A 22,039-nucleotide genomic window follows, 5' to 3' on the forward strand; every position below is an offset into this window, starting at 1 on the left:
TCTGGAATTGATGACAGCTGTGCAAATTCCTCTTACTGAAGCAGGGGAGGGAGCCGGGAAATCAAGCACCAGCCCTTTTCCTTTTCTTATTGCTCACTCAGCTGCTGTCTAAAGCCCCAGCTACAGCCTCATTCTTTCAAGGCTGAGGTAAGTTGTTAGAAGTCTTTTTCTAGAACGTGGGTATGTGATTGTGCACTTCCTGTGGTAGTCCCAGCATCATGAAACATCTAAAATGTGTCCCACTAAGAGGGATGTGGAAACCAAGTGCTTTCAGGTTAAGGGAAGAAGGTGTAGAAAAGGTTCAGAACAGTTTGTTGCATCCCAAAACTCAATTTGTGAAACACAGGATTTTTTACAAACTACCAGGTGAGACTGTTGACGCATTGTGCTACAAAATTGCCTCGTAAAGGAAAATATTTTGAAATATCAGGTGTAGTTAGCAGATGGACTAATTAGAGAGTAAATTATTTGTGGTAGATAACCAAGCAATGTCAAAGCAAGGTTATCACAAGAGCTGGGTATGACTTGTAAAAAAATGAGGAGTATTTGCAGAATTTATGGTAAGCTGTGTTTCTTAAATTGAATCTAGTAGTTACCATGAGCACAACACAAATACACATCTTTAATAATATATCTGAAGTTATAAAAGCAGAAGACAGAACAAAACTAGTGGGGTTTCCTACTTTTCTTTTTTTTTTCTTTTTTCAGTGTGTCTTTATTTTTTTCAATTTTTTTTTCCATTGCCAATGGAGGTGACTGCAGCATTGTAAGAGTATAGTAGTGCAAGAGATTTTGGTTAGAGACTGGTGGTTTACTGCTTGACTGTTGATAGAGACTAAATATGCTGTCCTGTTGCATGATTGAGTTTAGTTCATTAGTGGCAGACCTAAGATGATTCTTAACAGAAAAACCACCAGGAAATGAGGAAAGACATGGCTGAGTTTGATGAAGTTATAAAAGGGATGTAGAACTGAATGAGTGTTGGAAAAAAAGAGAGGGGAAAAGTAAATAAAGAGAAATTACAGTTACTGTATAGAAGAAGAAACTGACTGACGGAAAATGCAAGAAAGGAAGAAAATGTAACAAATTTGGGAAGTAAACTGATGCAGAATTAGATGGGAAGAACAATCCTGAACAAAAAATAATTCTATTTCTTTAAAGCTTAGTGCAAAAAGAAATAAAGTAAATTGTCTGAGCTGGGCAGCTGGATTTTAGGGTATAGGATGCCTGTATTGATGTTCATACTGAGCACCTTTGGAGGGTGATGTGAATATTACAGTGGTTGTTGTTTCAATCCCAGGTATCCTTAATGGCCACTCTGTGTGTAGAAATAATAAGCTCATGGTAATCCTGCTTGGAAATTACCATTTCATTCCAAATGTATGTGCCTTCACATTTGTCCCTATGAATTGTCATTTTACTTTCAAAACTGAAATTTGCTGCATTGGTTGCAGATATTTTTCAATAAAACCTGCTTGGGGGATTCTTTTTCTGGGACTTTCATAATATAATGGTGTCAGGGAGTTTAAAACAGAACAACCCTTCAAGTCCAGGTTTCTGTTTTGCTGACCTCTTTCCTTACTTGATTTTGGACAAGGTATCCTGGATTTGGCTGGCATAGAGTTAACTTTCTTCACAGCAGCTGGTACGGGGCAATGGTTTGGATTTGTACTGGAAACAGAGTTGATAATATAGAAGTGGTTTTGTTATTGCTGAGCAGTGTTTACACAGAGCCAAGGCCTTTTCTGCTCCTCACCTTACCCACCAGTGAGGGAGTTGGTGGTGCACAAAAAGTTGGGAGGAGACACAAGCCAGGACAGCTGACTCCAACAGACCCAAGGGATATTCCATGCCATATCGTGTCATGCTCAGTGCATTAAAGCTGTGGGAAGAAAAAGGCGGGGAGGGATATTTGTAGTGATGGCATTTGTCTTCCCAAGTTACCCTTGTGCATGATTGAGCCCTGCTCTCTTGGAAATGGCTAAATGCCTGCCTGTCCACGAGTAGTGGTGAATGAATTCCTTGTTTTTCTTTGCTTGCATACCCAGCTTTTGCTTTTCCTATTAAACTATTTTTTATCTCAATGGATGAGTTTTCCAGATTTTACTTTTCCAATTCTCTCCCCTATTCTGACATGAGGGAAGTGAGTGGTTGCATGGGGCTTGGTGCTGGCTGGGGTTAAACCGTAACACCTGAAATGAACACTTGTCCTGTCTGAAGTTGCTTGAGCTTTTCCCTGGGAGGCAGTATGCTCACCTGTGTGATGCCCATCTTACAGTCTGTGCAATTCAGGTAAATTCCTTGAAACTATAGCCAATACAAATAACATCGTGTTTGCCAGCTTTGTTTAGGATGTGTTTGACAGCTGCAGAAACAAGGAGCTACTTAGGACACATATCCTGGTGCTATTTCTTCTCAGTTAGTGCACATGCATTTTTTTTATTGAAGAATTAAATGTACAACAGTAAAGTTAGGGCTATTTATGCAAAGTGGTTTTTTGGTGTTTGCACTGATCTTTTTAAACTTTCATACAAAACTAACACAAAAACTCCAGAAAAACCCCCTATCTATTTTTAATCTTATGACACCAGTGTTTATACTGGAAAATAATAAAACAATGTCAAAACTTTCAAGCATGTACATAATGCTTTATATATCATAAAATGAGAAAGCAAACACTGATGTCAATTTTTATGTGTAATGGAAATTGTTAAATGATATTGGGAACTAAGCATGTTAGACAACCTTATGCTTGTGCAGCCCCAGTCAATAGCTGGGATACGGTGAGCTTAGCCTGTGTATTTCATTAATATAATAATTATCTTGTGTGGTATGAAGAGGGTTGCCGTGAAGAATGAGGATTTGCAGACAGCTGTGCTGCATGTACCTGTGCATGCCAAGGAACCAGCATCTGTCCTTCATGGTGAGTACAGGAGAGGGCCATGGCTGTACGGTGTGCTGCCTGGCTGCTGAGGCAAGGCAGTGCCACACAACCACCGAGCTTCTGGCAAATGGGGCTCTGCCAGCGTGCACCTGCCCTGGGTGTGGAGAGCAGGCAGCCTCCCCCAGCCCCAGCCTCCTGCTCGGCACTGTGGGAGATGGCAGGTAGCTACAGACAAACCAGGATTTTTTGCAGAAATACCACAGGATTGTCTTTGTTACTATATTTGCTACTATTTGTTTTTTGTTGGTTTGGTTTGGTTTTGGTTTTGTTTGTTTTGTTTTAAATTTTTTTTTTATTTCTGGGATATGCCTCATTTAACCAGCATTTCTCTATTTAACCTTAAACTAAGCAAAAACTGGAAGAGAGGGAAAGTAAGAAACCCTTTATAAAAACATTCATGTTGAAGTGTAGACACTGACAAAATTCAGGCAGCTCAAATAGAGAGATGACACTCTGTTCCTAATTTGTATCAGTGGGAAAATGGATGTGAAAGGATGTAAATTGGGCACAGAGTATCATCTGGGATTTGTGTTCCTGCACATGTCCAAATGTTAACAATTAACTTAGTCTTTGAAGTTTTCATAAAAAACCCAAAAGCTCTTAAGGAAGTTAAACATAAATCTGTGCTCTGTAAAAAATTAATTTGCTAACCACCCTTTACATTGATTATTAAATGAAACTTAATTTACTTATCCATTTTAGGACACTTATTTTGGGTTGTAAGCATGGTCTTTTTAGAAAGCTTGCTAAAGAACATGTAAAAATGTTGCATACTGAGCATCTTTAAATGTATAAATCAAAATTACAGTAGAAAAAAATAAGGCAGTTGCCCTGGTTGCACAGTAGCAATACATTTCTAGTATATAAATACTGGAAAAAAAATCCCTTGGGCATTAAATCCGTTTCTGGATTAAATAATTCGCCAAACCTATAGTATCTTTTTTTTTTTCTTGACTATAGGTCAAAGATAGTTTTTAGAGATATAAGTAAAAAAATCATCAAATAAGTAATAAAAAACTGTTTTAAGTTATTTGATTCTGACTAAACCATTGTAATTTTCTCCTTTAATATTCCTTATTTTGCTCAATGGTTTTCATCCCTCTTAATTTTCTTATCTAGGTATAAGATCCCAAAACAGGGATGTCTTGTAAAATGTTAACTTGGTCTTCTAAATGACAGTGCAATAGTAAGACACAAACCAAGACTACTTAACGTTATCAGTATAACACCTTGTTTTTTAAGTAGTGATAGCTTATTATAGGATACAACATTCCAGCTGTTTTATTTTTTTAAATAAAATAATACCTTAATTTATTTGTATTTCACCAGAATGAATACATTCATTGCAAATTGCATGCACTTAAAAGCGAATCCATTTGTAAACTACATAATATCTTAACAATAAATAGTATTTGATCTAATACATGACGGTAGTGCATTTTTTGTTAAAACTGCAAGCTTTTACCAAAATGAAACCAAACTCTTACTCTTTTTATAAATATTTTAAATCCTTTTTAAGTACATTTCATACCAAGTATATAAAAATAGTATTTTTAGATAAATTAAGAGGTTTCATTTACATGACAAATAACGTGCAGCAACTAACCACTCTCTAGCAGCTCTAATTGGTTGATTGTCTAGATGACATGCAGCGAATATTGTCCCTTTGCCTTCACAGAACTGACAAAAAGACCAGCAGGACCCACGATCACCTGAAGCAAACAATGCCATAGATATTGTTTGGGAACAACAGTCAGACACTTGGGGAAAACCTTTGCTTCGATGAACAAAAGCCACCCAAGACAGTTCTTTGTCCTAGACTTCCAGCTACTCTGACCCTCAGGGTCTTTGGACTATCACAACAGTCTGTCAAACAGACAAGTAAGTTATATCTGTATTCAAAATGTTTTTCAACATGCTTCTAGAATCTAGAAATTTATTGTTTTTCCTATAGTATGAACCAACATTATCTTCTCTTACTTTCTATAAATCTGAATTCTCATGTTTGTAATCTCCATGATTGCCAAAAAAGAGATCAAATAAAGCAGTCATGCAGTACTCTCTAAATTTAAAACTGGCTGCTGTGGAACATGCTTTGAGTACCACTTCGCTGTTTCTCATACATCTATGGCTTGGTAATCTTTATCTTTAACATCCTTTGTGCTTGTCACAATGTCTATTGGGAAATCAGAGGTCTGTGCAGAAGTTACTCCGGCTGTTCCTTCCAGGTCCCACAATCCTGGCAGGTTCTCAAGGCTTAGTGAACTGATTGCTCCTTGGCTAAAGCTACCTTCTTCAGATCTGCTGGGCAGCACGAGGTGTAACGATGTCTCTGATGAAGAGCATACTGAAGGAGAAAGAGTTGCTGAAATAGACTGAAGAGGAGTCAGGGTAGTGTCTGAATGGGGAGAGGTGCATCTTAAAAATTGCAGATTGTCTTTCTGAATTACCTGATACTGTGAGGGAGAATTTTGCAGGCCCATTGTATAACAAAATTCACCATCCATAGAATTTTGCAGGTTGGGTTCAGTCCTTTGGGGACTGCTGCCTACAGAGGACAGATCTGTATTCCAAATGTCACATAACGTGTTTCCATGGCAAAGTTGTGCTTTGGTGCAGGTGAAGTTCCCAGACTGCACGTGTGAGCAAGGCTGATGTGTAGTCCAAGCCATTTGAGACGGCAGACTATCCAGTGTGGTACTTCGAGATATGCTGTGCACAGCACAGAATCCTGGAGGCTTCTGGGATGTGAGCAGGTTCTCCAGAAGGTGCATCACATTCTTCATATCTTTACGTAATTGTGAGACTTCTTGAGTTAAAGTTGTCACCTGTTATGGCAGGGCAAAAGTATTTATGAACCATGCCTGAAATACATACATACATACCTTTTTTTCCTTCTAGCAATGTCAAATTTCATCTGTGGTACAGTGTCTTTACATTAAAAAAATATACTCTACTGATATATGTGTGGGAAATTGTTCATCCATCTACCTTACTAAAGCTGATGCCACAATTCCTGTGGCATATTAAGATAATTAAACAAACTCAAAAAAAAAAGTATGATGGATACTCTGTAGGCATAATACACCTGATTTTAAATGATTCTCTGTATATAAAGAATGGTCTTAGGGTCAGAGTTGAGATGATTTCCATTGGAAGTATAACATCAATAGCTTCTTGATCAATCATTAAATATTTTAAAGCATACATTTTTTTTAATTAATTTTATACTGATGAATTTTATAACAATGAGGTCTTGTGAAATCTTGTTCCGAAATACATGTGAAGTATACTGCTGTTTTCATAGCAAAATAAAAGAAAACCATATTCTCAGTTGTTGGATGCAAGTAGTAGTTATATGAAAATCTAGTGGACTACTGCTAAAAACAAGAAAAGAAAAAAATAAGTGGAAACTGAAAACCACTTGCTACCTCTAAATATTTAAACAATATAAAAGGTTGTGAAACAGTTTACTTTCATGTACTTATGTTTATGCTTATATATATATATATATATATATATATGCTTGTATATGTATTGCATATAACAGTGAGAAAATAATCCATAGATTACTCTGGTGTATGTGCAAAAGGAAGAACCTGATAGCATCCAGTTGGTTACATGAAATGGATGAAGTCTTTCATCTCCTCAAAACTTGCTGCTTTGGGTGGGGATCAGATTAACAGGTTCTGAATTTGTAAAGTAAACTGCTTTATGAACATTAGTGGGGACACTTATTAGGACTTCTTAAGGATATTTTGGGTAACAAAATGTGTAACTCAAATAAGAAGGTAACCCGCTCATAATTTCAAATGTATTTATCTTTCCTTTTTATTTCTTAAGGAAAAGTTTTTAGGAAGTTAAAATCAGTCAATTATTTTTAATAAAGGGAAATTAAGAATTTCTATCAAGAGGTAGAAATGAACTTTGTCTCCATGGTAGCTAATCAATCTATTTTAGGCCAAAACACTGTCATTACCATTAAAACAGAGTTTCTTATACTGACGCTAGGGAAAATATTCTGACGAAAAACAGACATGACCGCATGTGTATCTTCAAGCCACATATCAAAAAGAAAAAAGGGGGCTTTCTTTGATCTTAAGTAATGATACCACCTATTAGATGCTCTACACAGATTAATTTTCATGTAATCAACAATAGAAATATAGTTTTCATTTTTCTGACAGAATAATTCTGAAGAAATCTGCTGGAAAGACATTTCAGCCTGAGTTTGACTGTGTTACTGCAGGCACAATAATTATAAAGAAATTCTGAGAAGACATGGGAAGCTCCAACACAGCTCCTATATATCTCTCTGAGCTAGGAGTTCAAACCCATCATATTGTTTAACAGTTTTGTAATGATCACACTACCTCTGGAGGGAAAACCCCTAAAGGCAGGAACCTCTTAACTGGCAGATGACTGGATTTCTCTGTGTCTCTGCACTTCTTTCTCTCTGTCTTGTTACCTAATTGAGTTATGCTAGAAAAAAAAAACAGGGGGTCCCCTTCTGCTAGCTGAGATTAAGGTTTGACTGCCTGGTAGCTCATTTGAACTACAGTTAACGTGAGGGATTAAAATATGTTGCAAAAGCGACTTGTGAATAGGCTTTTTGTGGGGTCAGAGCAGCCAGAGAAGGTTCATGGTACTGTCAGACTTTAAGGTAGCACACTGTGAGATTTCTGGACAAATCATCTACACAAGAACTTCTGTGTTCTGTTTGAAACTAGGAAATGGCATTGCAAAACCTCCAAAACTTTCCCTTACTTGGGCAGAAAAGGGGGAAGACAGACAATCAAACCCATATAGATTCAGTGGTCATCAATCAGTTCTTTTTAGGATCATGACTGGCCCCTACTCCTAGCAGATAAAGCAATTGTTTTCTGTGTCTAATTTCCCAACTTCCATCAAATTTTCAGGGCTTTCTGCAGTTGTGCAGACAGAAAGATTGACACTACCTTATGAGTAGGCACCTTACCCAAACTATGAATGATATGTGAAAAATTTAAAATATTTAGTTTGGTTTGATTCATGTTTCTATTTTCCATTTCTGATCACTTATGGACTTTTAAAAAGTTTCAGCATCCTTTAACATGTTTCTTTTGCCAGTTCATTGACACAATACAGTGAAAATCAATCCCAGCATCAGTACTCGCGGCAGTCCTGAATTTCTGTTCATTACAACTTTTTCTAGTGCCCAGATACTATTTTTGGCATATCAACTCTTAGATCGTTGTATTCTCATAAGCTTGCTCTCACACAGAGAGAGGAACTGACCTGATAAACCCACCTTTGATGCATGCTTTGTTTCCAGAATAGTTATGCCAAACTTTATTAGAAATTCACCATCACCACTTATTAAGACCTACTTGGACCAATACAGCTCACCACATACATAAAGAAAATATGTAGTTTTCAAGATTTTACAAACTATTAATCTTAGAAGATTAAAGCTCTAGTATCTGGACCACATTAATGATGCTCTATCTCTATGTTATGTAGTCATAAAGGATACCATTACTGTTAGTACTACTGCTATACTGTTTATCCTATTATTTTTACATCCTGCAGAGATCCTTGAATAGATGCAAATAAACATGTGTAACAGGACTAAACAATTTTATCACTAATATTAAAAATTTCATGGTGCAAAGGGACAGAGACTAAAAGCGAAAGGAATTTTAAGTCTATGAACAGAAGCTGAAAGCAGTACAGTTTCCTCCTGAGCAAAAGGTCTAATTCCTCTCATGCTGGCAAGGCTGCATTTTTTTTAGGAGCTCACTGATTATTTGGTAGGCAAAACAGCTAGTGGTACAAATGGTTCCTGCTGTGCTAGGCAGACAGCTTCAAAATGGTCTACAAGATCCCAAACATACTTGAAATGCTGCCTTAACACTTTCTAGGACTCAAAAAAAGATACTGCAATATTTCCAGAAATAGAAACTGTGATTTATACAGATTTAATTTGAAGTAGCAAGAAGTGCTTCTCAGACTGGTCAAAAGCAATGTGCTGGTACCTTTTTAGTAGACTAGGTTATCAGGAAAGAATATCTTCAAAGTAGAGTTTAAAAAAAGAAGCAGAATTTTTTAACACATAGTCTTTATTAATAGCATTTTCTGATGGTCTGACCAATATATATTTTAGTAGTTGTATTTTGCATTTTCGAATTACTTTGACAGCTTCAGTAGAAAGAGTATTTTTCTTTACTACTAGTATTAAACTTTTGAACAGTTTGAGTACTTTGTTCCATATAGTTAAATAGGAATGGAGTGATTAAAAGCTCTACATAATGTAAGATGATGATGGTGATTATTGCTTCGTTTAAATGACATTGGTGAAACATGTTTCTTTGTTTTTCCATGGTATAGTACAATGTTTAATTTTTTTTTTTGCTGCTAAATGTTCAACTAGAATGCCTATCTCTCATCACTGCTCCTGGATAAATCCGAAATAAGACTTGTTTTTTCTGATTAGAAGCAGATTCTGATTAATACATTGGTATTTTTTTCTCTCAGTGGTTTACTCCCTTTGAAATTCAAACTTTCAGCTATCATGAGTTGTTTTTCAAGGCTCAGATTGACTAGCTGCTGATATTCTGTTTCTCGCTAAGTGCATTGTTGAATGAATGAAATTGGGGTGAGCTGAGACAGACTTTTCACTGATCAGCTACCAGCAACTCTGTGGCCATTGGTATTACGGTGACAGACGTTTATGATTTAATGGTACTTTAGTAATAAAGCTAGATACAGAAGAAAAAAAAAATCCAGTGCAGCTAATCTGAGCAGATTAAATATATAGGATTTGTGCAATGATATGATGGTGCAGTTTTAGTTTCAGTTCTACTCATTTTACTGTGTATGAGTAGAAAATTTGCTGCTTTGTCTGATGACTTATTAGCCAGCTCTTTGGTAGTTCCAGAGTGACCAGTTTGTCTGGATAAATTAGGAAACCAAGATTATTGCTATTAAACAGGTAAGGACAAAACAGAAAAGTATAAGGGACAAGATTATTTAGATGTATTCAAGTCAACATGGCTCCCATGAAATTCAATCTAGAAAAAGGGTTCCCAAACTGCAGTTCTAATTAGAATTTGTGGCTCTTCATTGAGAGTGAGTCTGGGGTGGGGGGTTGGGGCAGGAGCTGAGGCACAATGATTAGAGGTATGGAGTACCTCTTCTATGAGGAAAGGTTAAGAGAATTGAGATTGTTCACCTGGAAAAGAGAAGGCTTTGGTGTAATCTAATTGCAGCCTTTCATCCCTGCAGCCTCTTCTGAAGGGAGACTACAAGAAAGATGGAGAGGAACTGTTTACAAGAGCACGCAGTAACAGAACAAGGGGAATGGCCTCAAACTGAAAGAGAGGTTTAGATTAGATATTAGGAAGAAATTCTTTATTGTGAGGGTGGTGACGCAATGGGACAGGTTGCCCAGGGAAGCTGTGATTGTCTCATCATTGCAAGTGTTCAAGTCCAGGTTGGATGGGGCTTTGAGCAACTTGGTCTAGTGAAATGTGTTCCTGCCCATGGCAGGAAGGTTGAAACCAGATAATCTTTAAGGACACTTCCAGTGCAAGCCATTCTGTGATTCTATGATTGCTGGATATGGATTTTGTCTTCAAGTTGGTATAGAATCAGGACAGTGTCAGCATCATGGTGACACTAAGAAAACCAGGTTTGGAAATTACTGCTTCAAGGAATTCAGAAAGTATCAGGGACAAACTCTGACTCACTAGGTACTAACTGAGAGCAAATGGAGGATTATGGAAATCCCAGCTGGCTGGGAGAGAAGTTGCTAGTATGTACTCATGAAAGAAGGCCTGAGGTGATATGTATAATATTGAGCAAAAATATTAAACAAACAATTTCTATAAGTACCTAAAGGAATAGTCAAAAGGGAACATACATTTCTTAAAAATAAACCATGGCAAAACAACGTAATTCTTTTCTTTAACTGAAAAGCCATTTCAATATATAGCAAGAAACATTAGATGCAATATATATCTTGTCAAAAGTCTTCTCAGATATTACTGTCCACCTGACATTCTTCAGAACAACTAAGAAAATACGAAGGACATGTGATCACCATGAGTTGAACCCATACATGACTGGAATGGCTTATGATCAATAATTTGCTGCCATCCATGGACATTTAAGGCTATATTTTTTAGCATCACAGCCTGATCTGTTTTTATTTAATGTTTATTTTTAATGTCTAAACAGAGTTTATGTTCACTTTTAAATATCAGTAATATGAAATTCAACAAAGATAAATGTTAAAGATTACATCTGAAAAGAAAGTGTCAGAGGCATAAATATAATATTCTGCCTATGCAGAGTATTATAGAAAAATATTTGTGGAGTTTTGCTGATTGACACTTTTCAGGGGCATTAATCATACTCCCAGGATATATAAACAGCACTTTTTTCTTTTACTGGACACAGGGAGGGAGTTCTCTTCACAGGGAATTACTTAGGCTGCTTGAAATACACTGCAGTTTGAGATTGTGTACTTTGTCAGTGATTCTAAAGATCTAACCAAAGACGGTCCAGAAGAAAATGCTACCAGTGAAGAGTTTTAGAAAATGTAATGGGCAAAGACAGACAGAAGGAATTTGGTTTGCTGAGATCTGCTGGAGTATTATGTTTCCAGAATACACTGCTTTTAGAAGGAGAATAGCACTCAACTTTTTTTTAGTATCTTCTAGGTATAAAAGAAAAAGAAGTGAACTTGAATACCAATAGAGATTTATATTTAGATGTTGGGAAAATAGATCTTTTTAGTACAGGAACATTTTGAAATTCCTTTTAGAGAGTTAACTGGATAATTGTTGCTATCTATCTTGGTAGTAATATTTTTTATTCAAATCTGAAGTCAGCTTTTGGTGTCCAGTTGATTTGTGTACTGCATGGCTGCCTCTGGGTTAATTTCTTTGTCTCAGGTGCCTTTCCACCAAGGAAAAGTTCAAGAGACATACCATGGTGTATAGAAGTTGTGTCATGTGTGTGCAATGTGTTCTACTTAAAAAGAAATTAATATAAGCTTTAGAGCATCAGCTTATTTTTTATCTTCATCTGCCAATAGCTATTAAGCTAACATTAAAAGAATGAAAAAATTAGCTGTAAAGACTACTCTACAGTCATCAAAGTACAAGAGCAGAGAGAGAGACAAAACAACAAGGTAGAAGTTCTTTGGAAACATGAATGTCAATGCTAAAAGAAAATATATTTTAAAAATCTTAGTGTGTCTACTTGTCGTGTATGGTTTGGAAAGCTTTTACTTCTTAATGCAAATGATACTAGGCTCTATGTCTTGGCTTTGATGTGAAACTTATGTGGCTAAACCACAAAATGGATAGATTAGTTGTAATAGTTTTCATCATACATAAATGTAATTAGTTCACTTTTTGACATGATTTTCTTGATTGAAAGCTGCTTTCCAAAGCAAATTACTGGGATAGCCTTGCTGCAAAGTAATTTCTCTCATGTGAAAATAAAGTTACGGACTTGTTAAAAAGAACATGTATTTAACTACTCTAAGTCAATCAAGTTCATTATATGAGCTCTCAAACTGCAAATTGAAGTTTAACAGTATATCCCCTATGTAAAACTGAAGGCCTGATTAACTTTACCAAATTTTCTTCATTGACACTGATTATCATTTGCATACATTTTTAATATTAAGGAATGCATTTTTTCCTGTACTGAGAGAAAAATGAAATTGATTTTTGGCAGCTGGTTGTGAAATACATTTTAAAATAATATATTTATAAAATATCTTTAAGTGATTTGGAAAATAAACATATTTATTTAGGATTGGTCCTTTTGTTAGATGAAAGTCAAATATTCCTGTGAATGCATTTTCTCTGTTCTAAATAAGTGCCAGATGCCTAGAGTATTTTAAGCACTTGCATTTCAAAAACCTAAAATTAAAAATAGCTGAATTTCTACTAAGTGCTCCAACGTGGAGCTAAATAGAAGGCAATTATCTAGTACAGAACCTGACCCTATTCATATTTCCTCATGTTTGCTTGTTTTTGGGTTGAACGGGAGAAATGTGAGTACTGTGTTCATTATATTGTTTTAGTACTGTAATTCTGGGATCTACTGATGTAGTAAAGTAAGAAATAAGCCCCCAAATTGTGAAGCTGAAGGAGTCTACACTGAAGCTGGGTGGCATATGGAAAAAACAGGGGACATGACAAAGCAGTCTGCATGCACTGCATGAGATGTCCTTTATATGTGAGCATGAAACCATGTATCCATGGTTTTGAATGGAGAATGTGTACATGTAATCACGGGACAAAAAAATATGAATAAATTTTGGCTATTTTCTTCTTATTAACTGGTCTATGTTTTAAATAATTCAGATTTGGGTTTTTCAAATTGAATCAAAGTAAAAGTACTTCCATGCTGTTTTCATACAGTTGCATTCAAATGACAGTGAGCTAAAAGCCTAGTAGGATACAGGCAGTGAGACAGTGATAGGCAGGTGCTTTAATCTAGACTTTTTGGCCATTTGTATACCTCAGAAAATCTGCTTAGTGGTTTCTTATTTTTACTTTGTGGGCTCCTCAGTAGTTATCTATGATTGCATCACGTACATAGTGCCTCTGAGAAAATGCTGAATGTTTAGACACATCCATTTGATCAGCCTTTGCAGACAAATGCGTTGGAAAGACTCGGTCAAGCATACAGACCTCTGCAAAGGAAGGATACATACTTGTAAGGCAGAAGACTATTTCTGAATTCTTGCTCTGCCTAGTCTGGAGCAGGTCTGTGAATCAAGCTTTCCCCAGCTCTGCAAATGTACAATGCTGCTAGGTATTCAGTAACCTAATCTTGAAACTATTGCTAAATAATTGTGGTTTTGCCAGAACAAGAACCTGAAACTGAACTCTCACCTGCCACAGATTGAAAGTACTGAACTATAATGAATGTCATGCCTGTTTTATTCAGTGATTATTTACACTAAGTGGAAGGGGCGAATAGGGTAGGAGATAAAGTAGTCCTATTCCACTCCATCTTGCACTACAGAACTGGAGGGAAATTCCAGTATCACCTTGGATCTCATTCAGATTCAAAGTGAAAAGTGAGGTTAGGTGAGGAAATGAAGAAGCTGGGTAACTGGCTGAGCAGTCAAACCATGGAGCTATACAACAGGAATTTGGGGTGTGTTCAAGTTTGTCTCACATAGATTGTGCTGATTTTGGAAATTACTCTCCTTAGAGGAAGTCTGTGCATCCATTACTCCTAAAGTTAATATATAACAAATCTGAGGACTGAAATCAATGCACTGACTTCTGTTACTCTCTTTCTTAGGTAAATGAACTTTCTTTTGGATTATGTAGTGAGTGTCATACACCTAAAATACTGCCAAGAGCTCAGCTGGATTTCTAAACTAGGTATAGCTATTTTTGTAGATTTTTCTCTGGGGTAACTTTTTGCTTTGCTTTGCTAACAACAGTCTGTATTGAATGTCTGAATGGAAAGATGTCTGTCTTTGTTTCCCCAATGAACAGCTGAAATGTTTTTAAGCTAACTAGCGAACTGTTGTAATACAATTGCCTTTCATGAAAGCAGTTATTTTTGCATTTGTTGATTGACTTCTGTTTTCCACTGAAAAATGTATTAATGACAGTGTTTGCTGCTGTTGGCTACTTGTGACCTGTTTTCTCATATTTTCCAGGGGAAGACTGCATGTCTTTAATAGAGAACTTTGTTTCTAACTCTAATGGTATTTAAACTATTGCTAGTTGTCTGCTGCAGCATCAGTCATAATTTTCCATTACCATCCATCATCACATGATGGAATGATGAAAGCACTGGGTCTATGAGTGTTCGATTCTTAATGCAACAACAAAAACCCCCAAGTAACAACTAGAGTATATCAGCAAGGCCGCCCAGAGGCTCATTTGGGTAACCACCAAGTCAGTACTGTCAGTTCATAAACTCCAGACGGGGTATGTTTGAGTATATGTAGAATATGCAATTAAGCAGCCTTACAGTCATGCAGTTTTTCCAATGTAAATTTTGATCCATGAGAGGACTTGGAGGATACTCATCTGTCTCTGGATTTGAGCTCAGAATGTTACCTATGAAATCTAAGTCTACATCAGTAGAATTGCTCCACATACTTTTTTTTCTTTATGTCTCAGTCCAATATTTGTCCATATTGTATGCCCATGTATTGTCATATCAAATTGAGAATTATCCCATATATAAGTATTTCAATGTTTAAGACTCTTGTTTGGTCAGAATGCTGTTTTCTCTGCTAGGGGACTTCTTAGAGAGAAGACAAAACATGAGCTTGGAAAGTAGAGAATACTCCTTCCAGATACTGCAAGGCACCACCAACAATATTAATCTTCAACATGTCTGCACTAGTATAGATGTATGGTATATAATGTACTCTGAACAGCACAGAATAAAATAATCTTAGAGATTCTGCAAGGTTGAATAAAAATGTTCCCTTAGGTTCCTAGACTAAGTCTGGTGTGTTTTCCAGACTGTGGGAGGTTTTATAATCATTCACATAGCCTCATGTAGCTCTATAATTCCTATAAGTTCTATGAGGTTCTGTAATCAGAGAAAGGTATCTTTCTCTGCTGTGAACAGCAAGTACAACTATTTTCAGAATTTTTTCAACATTATTGTGTTATTTGTATTTTCTGGTTGCATTATTATTAAAGTCATTTTATCACTGATGAGGTTAGATGTAAATCAATTCAGGTTTTACCAGAAGATGTCTAAACCTACCAAAACTTTGTATGACTTTCAGTTTTATTTCTTATCACCCTATGCTGGCACAGGCCTCAGTCAGTTTTGCAGTGTGAAAACAAATTCTGTCTCACACACTAAGCTAGCAAGACTCCAGCAGTTTGTGGCACTCTTAAATCTCTGAATATTCTCTTCCTCTTACTTACAGGATTCCAAATACCTGCTGAAGGGACAGAGACTATAGATGAACTCACTTCTGCCCCACTTCTGTGGAAAGAAGAGAATGACCAGCTGGTGATGAAAACCTAATGATTGGCTTGTTTAATCAAGAATTATTTTTTCATGTCTTTATCCCAGGAGAGATTGCAGAAGTCTTGGGAGGTAAGTACCTCTTATTTCAAGTCTCATAGGTAGCGACTTTTATGAAAAAATGGACAGATACTCCCCTCCTCAATTTTAAAATAAAAGAGTGAACCATATTCACAACAGTGAAAAGTTTATTTCTGGATTTGGATTCTGTATCCTTGTGTGGAAACTTTAGTGTTTTACTGCATGTGGTGCAATTTCCTGTCTTATGTTAGTGTGAGTAAAAAAGTTGCATAATATTTTGTTGAGACAGTTATAGCAGGGAAAAATTAAGATTGTATATGGAGGGAAATGACCTTGTTCATGTGGAGTTCTTTATTTCTTTTGATTAGCATATTGCCCTGTTCCAAGATCTATTTATCTGTCTCTTTTCCCTAGAAAAGCAATAACAAACCCGAAACTGTTACAGTTGAAGGGTTTGGTTAATCTACAAGATGCCTGTCTTGGCACATCTGTCACCATGATGTATTTTCCAATTGCCTCTTGCAGATAGCCACGTAATACATCCTCTTATTTTAAAAATACCTGTTCTCAAAAGGAATGAATCAGTGTGACTTGTCTTTTTCAAAAGCATTACATAGAAAATAGAAATTTGTATTATAATGGTGTTGTCAATGAACATCTTGAAGGTTTTTTTGGGTTCTTTAACCAAACCTTATAAAAACCTGCAGTCAGTGGGATATGAGACTTTTGTCTGAACTCTACAGTTTGACATACAAATGAAGTGATGCACACAAACGAGGTGATGCATGCACTCCTAGCTCAGGATATTTAAGTTACCTAATCCAGTTAAACTGACTAGGTTGAAAGAGGTTTAGAAGCCCAATATTTCCTAAGTGGGAAATAAAGAATAACTAGATTAGGTGTGCACAATATAGAAGGAAAAATAAAGACAAAATTTGACATTTCTGGTAACCAAAGAGCTCAGAAAGGAAGTAAAACTGTGTGGCGGACTTATTTAAATGTTTCCTCATGTGGAATCATAAGAAATTGCCTCTAATCTCTTCACATTGAAAGACAGAGTGTGCTGGGAACGGATTTTAGTCTTGCAGTGTAACTGTGAAGTTCAAGTCTGATGCTTTCATCTTGTTAGCTAAAGTACTACAATGGCTGGATACATAAAACAGTTTAGCCATAGAACATCTCTTCAGTTTTGGATTAATAGTTGATTACAGGTTTGAAGTTAATAGAAGGGAGGAATGAAAAGCACCACTGAACAATGTTGGCCCTGCATTCCTCAGGTCATATTGCTTGAGCAGGAAGGGATGAATTTCCTTTTCATTCTAAGTATACACAGGCAAAGTGATTTGAAACATTTTATGTGAATTTGAACATGACTGGGTTTGCATTTCTTTCAAGGAAATTCTCTAAAAGCATAGCACGTATCAAGACAAGAAAAGTTGGAAGAAGGAGCTTGGAGAAATAATGAGAGGAAAGAGAAAAACAGAAGCATACCCAGAAGAGAATAAATCCTAGGAAAACTACATACACTAACCATGCTAACCTCCCTTTGTTTTTAGTTCTAGCATGTGACATGAACTTTTATATAGGTTTCATGTAGGAAATTAATCTCAGAATGAGTTAAAAGCCTCAAACTGCCCTACATGTAGGAACCTCATCCAGTTTTGTAAGCTTGTTTACAAGAATTTATTATATTCCCATGTCTTCTGAGTTTTCTCCAGCATTCCTTGAATGATTGTTAATATCCTTCAACCCCCACAAACGCTTGTTACCTCATTATTAAGCCTGCTGATCTGCTGTTTGGTCTCTTCTGCTTTGATAACGAGTACAGCAGCACCAATTTCAGCTTCTGAAAATAATTCAAATACATGCAAATGAGATAAGTATAACCATTTGGAAATGGCAATACTATTCTGCACTTAACCAATGTCTTAAATTTAAACCTAGTTTGCACTTGGCTAGAATGAAAATAAAATCATGCATTAATGTTCAGTGCATAACGTGTAAGAGAAGTGCGATGAATAAAGTCCATACTGCTCTCTTCCACCTGGACCTGAAAAGATTGAAAATGACAAACCTGGCGCCAACCACATGACATGTCAACTCTTTTTAAAAATCATAGATATGATTAAACTTTTATTATTATTTTCCTGTTTGGCTTTAAGAGGAACAATATGTGTTCTAATTGTCTCCATGCTAAATGTAGCTATGTGGGGATTGCTTACTCATAAAAGAGGGGATGTTGGAAACAGTCTTTCTGCATCTTTATCTTTTTTATTCCCCATCTCGACATGTTCTATTCCACTGTGGTGCTACTTTATCAACCTTTTCAGAGTGTAGGTGATTTAAGGCTTCCTAAGCTCCCTTGATATCAAGGTTTTCACTCTTTTACTTTTAAAAATCTATGTACTTTCATACTCCTCCACTTCTGTAAATATCTTAAAAAAAGTTGACAGCCAAGTTTACATATGGCTATTAATGAATTTTTACTTTGGCTTTTTTTGTTGTTTATTTATGGTTTGTATTTTTTTCTTAATTTGGTATTAGAATGTTTTTTGATGTTGAATTTTGTCCTTGTGTTTAGTACCTTCCACGCCCAAAGGTTTGGGAGCATGAAGCGCCTGGCAGATCCTACAATACTGCTGGTAAAGTACAATGCATAAAAACACAGTACTCTCCACAAACTGTTTCATCATGACTGTCTGTTAGCAGGAAACCAACAAACGATCTCTGGGACCTCGTTGTACTTTTCCACGGTACCAACTGTGGCACTGAAATGGTACTGAGAGTACAAATATATGTTTAATCCATTTATGCCACTTCTGAGGATCAAAGAAACAAAGGGGAACAAAAAGCAGTTATGGAAACTTTTCTCTAAAGGGTGATTTTCCCAGGCAAAACTCACCTCCAGTCGTAGGAGATAACCTGGATTCCTGCCTGAGCTGATCGGAGCTGAAGTCAAAGGTTTGGCTTTCCTCATTGTGGTTTCCGTCTTCAATCCCATCTACAATTCTGTTGAGAAAAATCAGGGTAGTGGAGCAGTTTCATAAACAGTTTCATAAACATCATGTTCATAATTATTCTGTAAAAATTACTCCTAAAGGGCACATTTTTAAACAATGGTAAATTTTGCACAACATTAAGTTTAGAGAAAAGTAAAAACTATTATACTGGTATAACTTCTTGTGAGTCACTAAAGATTAAACTTAGTGTTAATGGAAGGAACATGAGGCCAAAAATAATTAACTGAAGTTTCAAAATTTTCATGACTTTTACAGCATATTCTGAGTCTTATCTAAACCTATAGGGAATATAGTTGGCTTTTCATAGCTAAAGTAATCTGTTGCCACCTTTTCCTCTGCACAATCTAAAAAGCTCTTATTAAGCTAAAATCTGCCTGCACATAACAACCAGGCTCTTATATTAGCCTTACTTAGGCAGAACCTAAGCCTGAACTTAATATATTTATGAAAACATCTCTGTAAAATTCAGTCAAAAGTGTCATTTCCATGCAAACAGTTATTATAAATTTGTTTAAATTTAACTAGCTCAGGCAGGGCAATCTTGTTTGTAAATTGGATATAGGAAGATGTGCAGACTAGCCTGCAGTGTCCTAGTTACATTAATATCAATATTGGATATGACTACCAGAAAAAGTATTTTTGTCAGTTATTTCTACCCATGCATAGCAGTTATCTCCATTTTCCCATGTTAAGAAATCCAAAGGAAAAAAAGGTACAGTACTTTATAAAATAATCAATTCTGCATGCAAAGAATAGAAAACGTATCAGATGGAGGAATAAATACACAGGATTAAAAATACATAATTATGAATATTTTTTGTTCTGAGTTATAATAAATCATGCTATAAAGAGAACTGTTTTAAAGTCAATGAAAGAGACTGACAACTGCCAGTTGACAGATATAAAGCATGAATTTCTTCTTTTGTTCAGGCACAAGCTTCATATTTTGTCTTACAGTAGGCAGATGAGTTTAATACTAATCTTGAAGGGCTAAAGCAAGCAGTTCTTGGCCTCTCAGTTATTGGTGATAACTTTGGGATGATGGAAATTAGACTTTTCATCTAATAAGGATATTTTCAAGAAAACCTCTTGACTACAACTGTCTGGAGAAAGGAAAAACAGACAACACAGAGATATCTGTGATGTATTTGCCTTGAAAGACCAATATAACTTAGACCTCTGTGCACATACCATGTATTCTTGTCTTTTTTGGTTCTTCATGTGGCTTTTGGGCTCTGTTTCATGTCTGAGTGTTCATGATGCCTGTTGGATATTACTAGACTTCATTCTAATCTTAACCAGCCTCTGGGAGAAGATGAGACACAAATGAGGTGCTTCAGCCGCTCTGGCCGATAATGCTATCTGCAGCTGGAAAACTGAATGATTACTTTATTTGAAATTTGCTATAAAACCTATTTAATGTCATCTGGCTTCACTACTTCAAAAAGCAAATTTTAAACACCAATATCCCTTTTATAGAAGTTTCTAATTATATGAAATGATAACATTTCAACTGCCTTTAAAGCACACAGGAGAAAGCTTACTCAGACATGACTTGAAATTCAGAGATGCTACATTCTTTAAAATGTTTAAAGATTCAGGCTAAAAAGAAATTATATTAGCAAAAGTAGCTAGTCATGGAGTGCCAAAAGACAGGCTTCTATGTGGGAAATATGTAATGGGCAACATCCTTACTCATATACAAGGAATGGGCTGTGGAGCAACATCTAATAAATTGAAAATGTGAGGTGACAAAAGAATTTGGTGTCTCACCCCTCTCTGAATCAGCTATTGTACAGCCCTGAATTTTCTCCTGAAGACAGACAACTCACTCCTAGAAGCCAAAAAGTCAGAAAAGATTAATATGTGACATTTTCTATCCAGTTGCTCAGGGCTAGAGTACACTCCTTCATGTGGATCTGAGGAGCTTTGAGTACATAAATGCATCCTCCTAGGACTGCCTTTATTATTACATACATTTTCTTCCTTTTGATGCTCTTTCACTTCATAGACAGCACCTAAAATGGATTGGGAAGACTAGGACTGTATTCTAGAAGCTACAATGCTAGCTTCTGTTCCTTGTGACAAGAACTCTTTAAATATTTTACCCAGTCTCTGGGCTTTATTGCCTTCACTGTGGTGCACAGTGAAAGAACCTGTAGCAGCCACAGAACTCTGTGAAGAGTTCTGGTTGGCTTACTCTAGGCAAAACCAGAGTAGAACAAGTTTCTTAAGAAGACAAAGTATATTCTCTTGAGAAAGTGTGGTTATACAGTTCAGAACAGAACTGACTGGACATTTCAACCACAGTCTTGTCCTTCCCTTGCCTTCCCTTGCTTTCCAACAGCAAATAAAAGTGAAAATTTTAATTAAGGTTTTATTTTCTCCTTAATGCTTACAAAGAAACATTTAAGGCTCTTTTTTAAAGTGGTATTTTAAAGTGGTATTGTCAGTTTAAATATTCTAATAATATAAACTCATTCTAGGAAATAATATGAAACTCTTTTGGCTGGAAAACAAAGTCTGAAAAACATATACGTTTTGGGCCTATTTTCCAGTGTATTAACCAAATTATTCTGCATTTATAAAATTATGAATGGAAATAGGAAATAATAACATATATAACAATAATTTTTTTATATTTGCTCTTGCAGACTTGGGTGCCAATATCTGGCTGCATAAGTTCAGAACAATAATGAACAAGATTACATTACAGCAGAAAATATGAAAGGTTGCTTTTCACTGAATTACCACTTTTTATGCGAATGATAATGACCTTTACTCATAGCTGACTGAACCAAATTCATATGAGAGCTATGAAAGAAATGAGAAAATATCCACTATGCATTTCAATTTTGCTTGTGTAGAAGCTAATTTTCCACACATTATCTTCTCCTGTACTGACTCCCTATTCAGGGTCTAGAGAGTAAGTCCTATGAGGAGTGTCTGAGGGAGCTGGGGTGGTTTAGTCTAGAGAAAGGGAGGCTCAGGGGAGACCTTATCACTCTCAACAGCTATCTGAGAGGAG

General features: G+C 36.1%; 1 protein-coding gene across 3 annotated transcripts in view; it reads right to left on the bottom strand.

The window, feature by feature from the left end:
* Positions 1–4,170: 4,170 nt before the first annotated feature.
* KCNH8 (potassium voltage-gated channel subfamily H member 8) overlaps positions 4,171–22,039 on the bottom strand; it is a 174,302-nt gene continuing 156,433 nt past the window's right edge. For 2 of the 3 annotated variants that reach the window (XM_027717440.2, XM_027717439.2), the window contains exons 14-16: positions 18,894–19,000; positions 17,761–17,837; positions 4,171–5,772 (exon numbers count right to left, since the gene is read on the bottom strand). In XM_027717440.2, coding sequence (XP_027573241.1) covers positions 5,062–5,772; positions 17,761–17,837; positions 18,894–19,000 — 895 coding nt within the window. In that variant the 3' untranslated portion in view covers positions 4,171–5,061. The remainder of the gene's footprint in view (positions 5,773–17,760; positions 17,838–18,893; positions 19,001–22,039) is intronic. The other variant, XM_039390639.1, reaches the window with a different exon arrangement.

This window comes from Pipra filicauda, unplaced genomic scaffold (genome assembly GCF_003945595.2).
Source record: "Pipra filicauda isolate LSUMZ 115617 unplaced genomic scaffold, ASM394559v2 scaffold84_size4826128_pilon, whole genome shotgun sequence".
Taxonomy (NCBI): Eukaryota; Metazoa; Chordata; class Aves; order Passeriformes; family Pipridae; genus Pipra; species Pipra filicauda.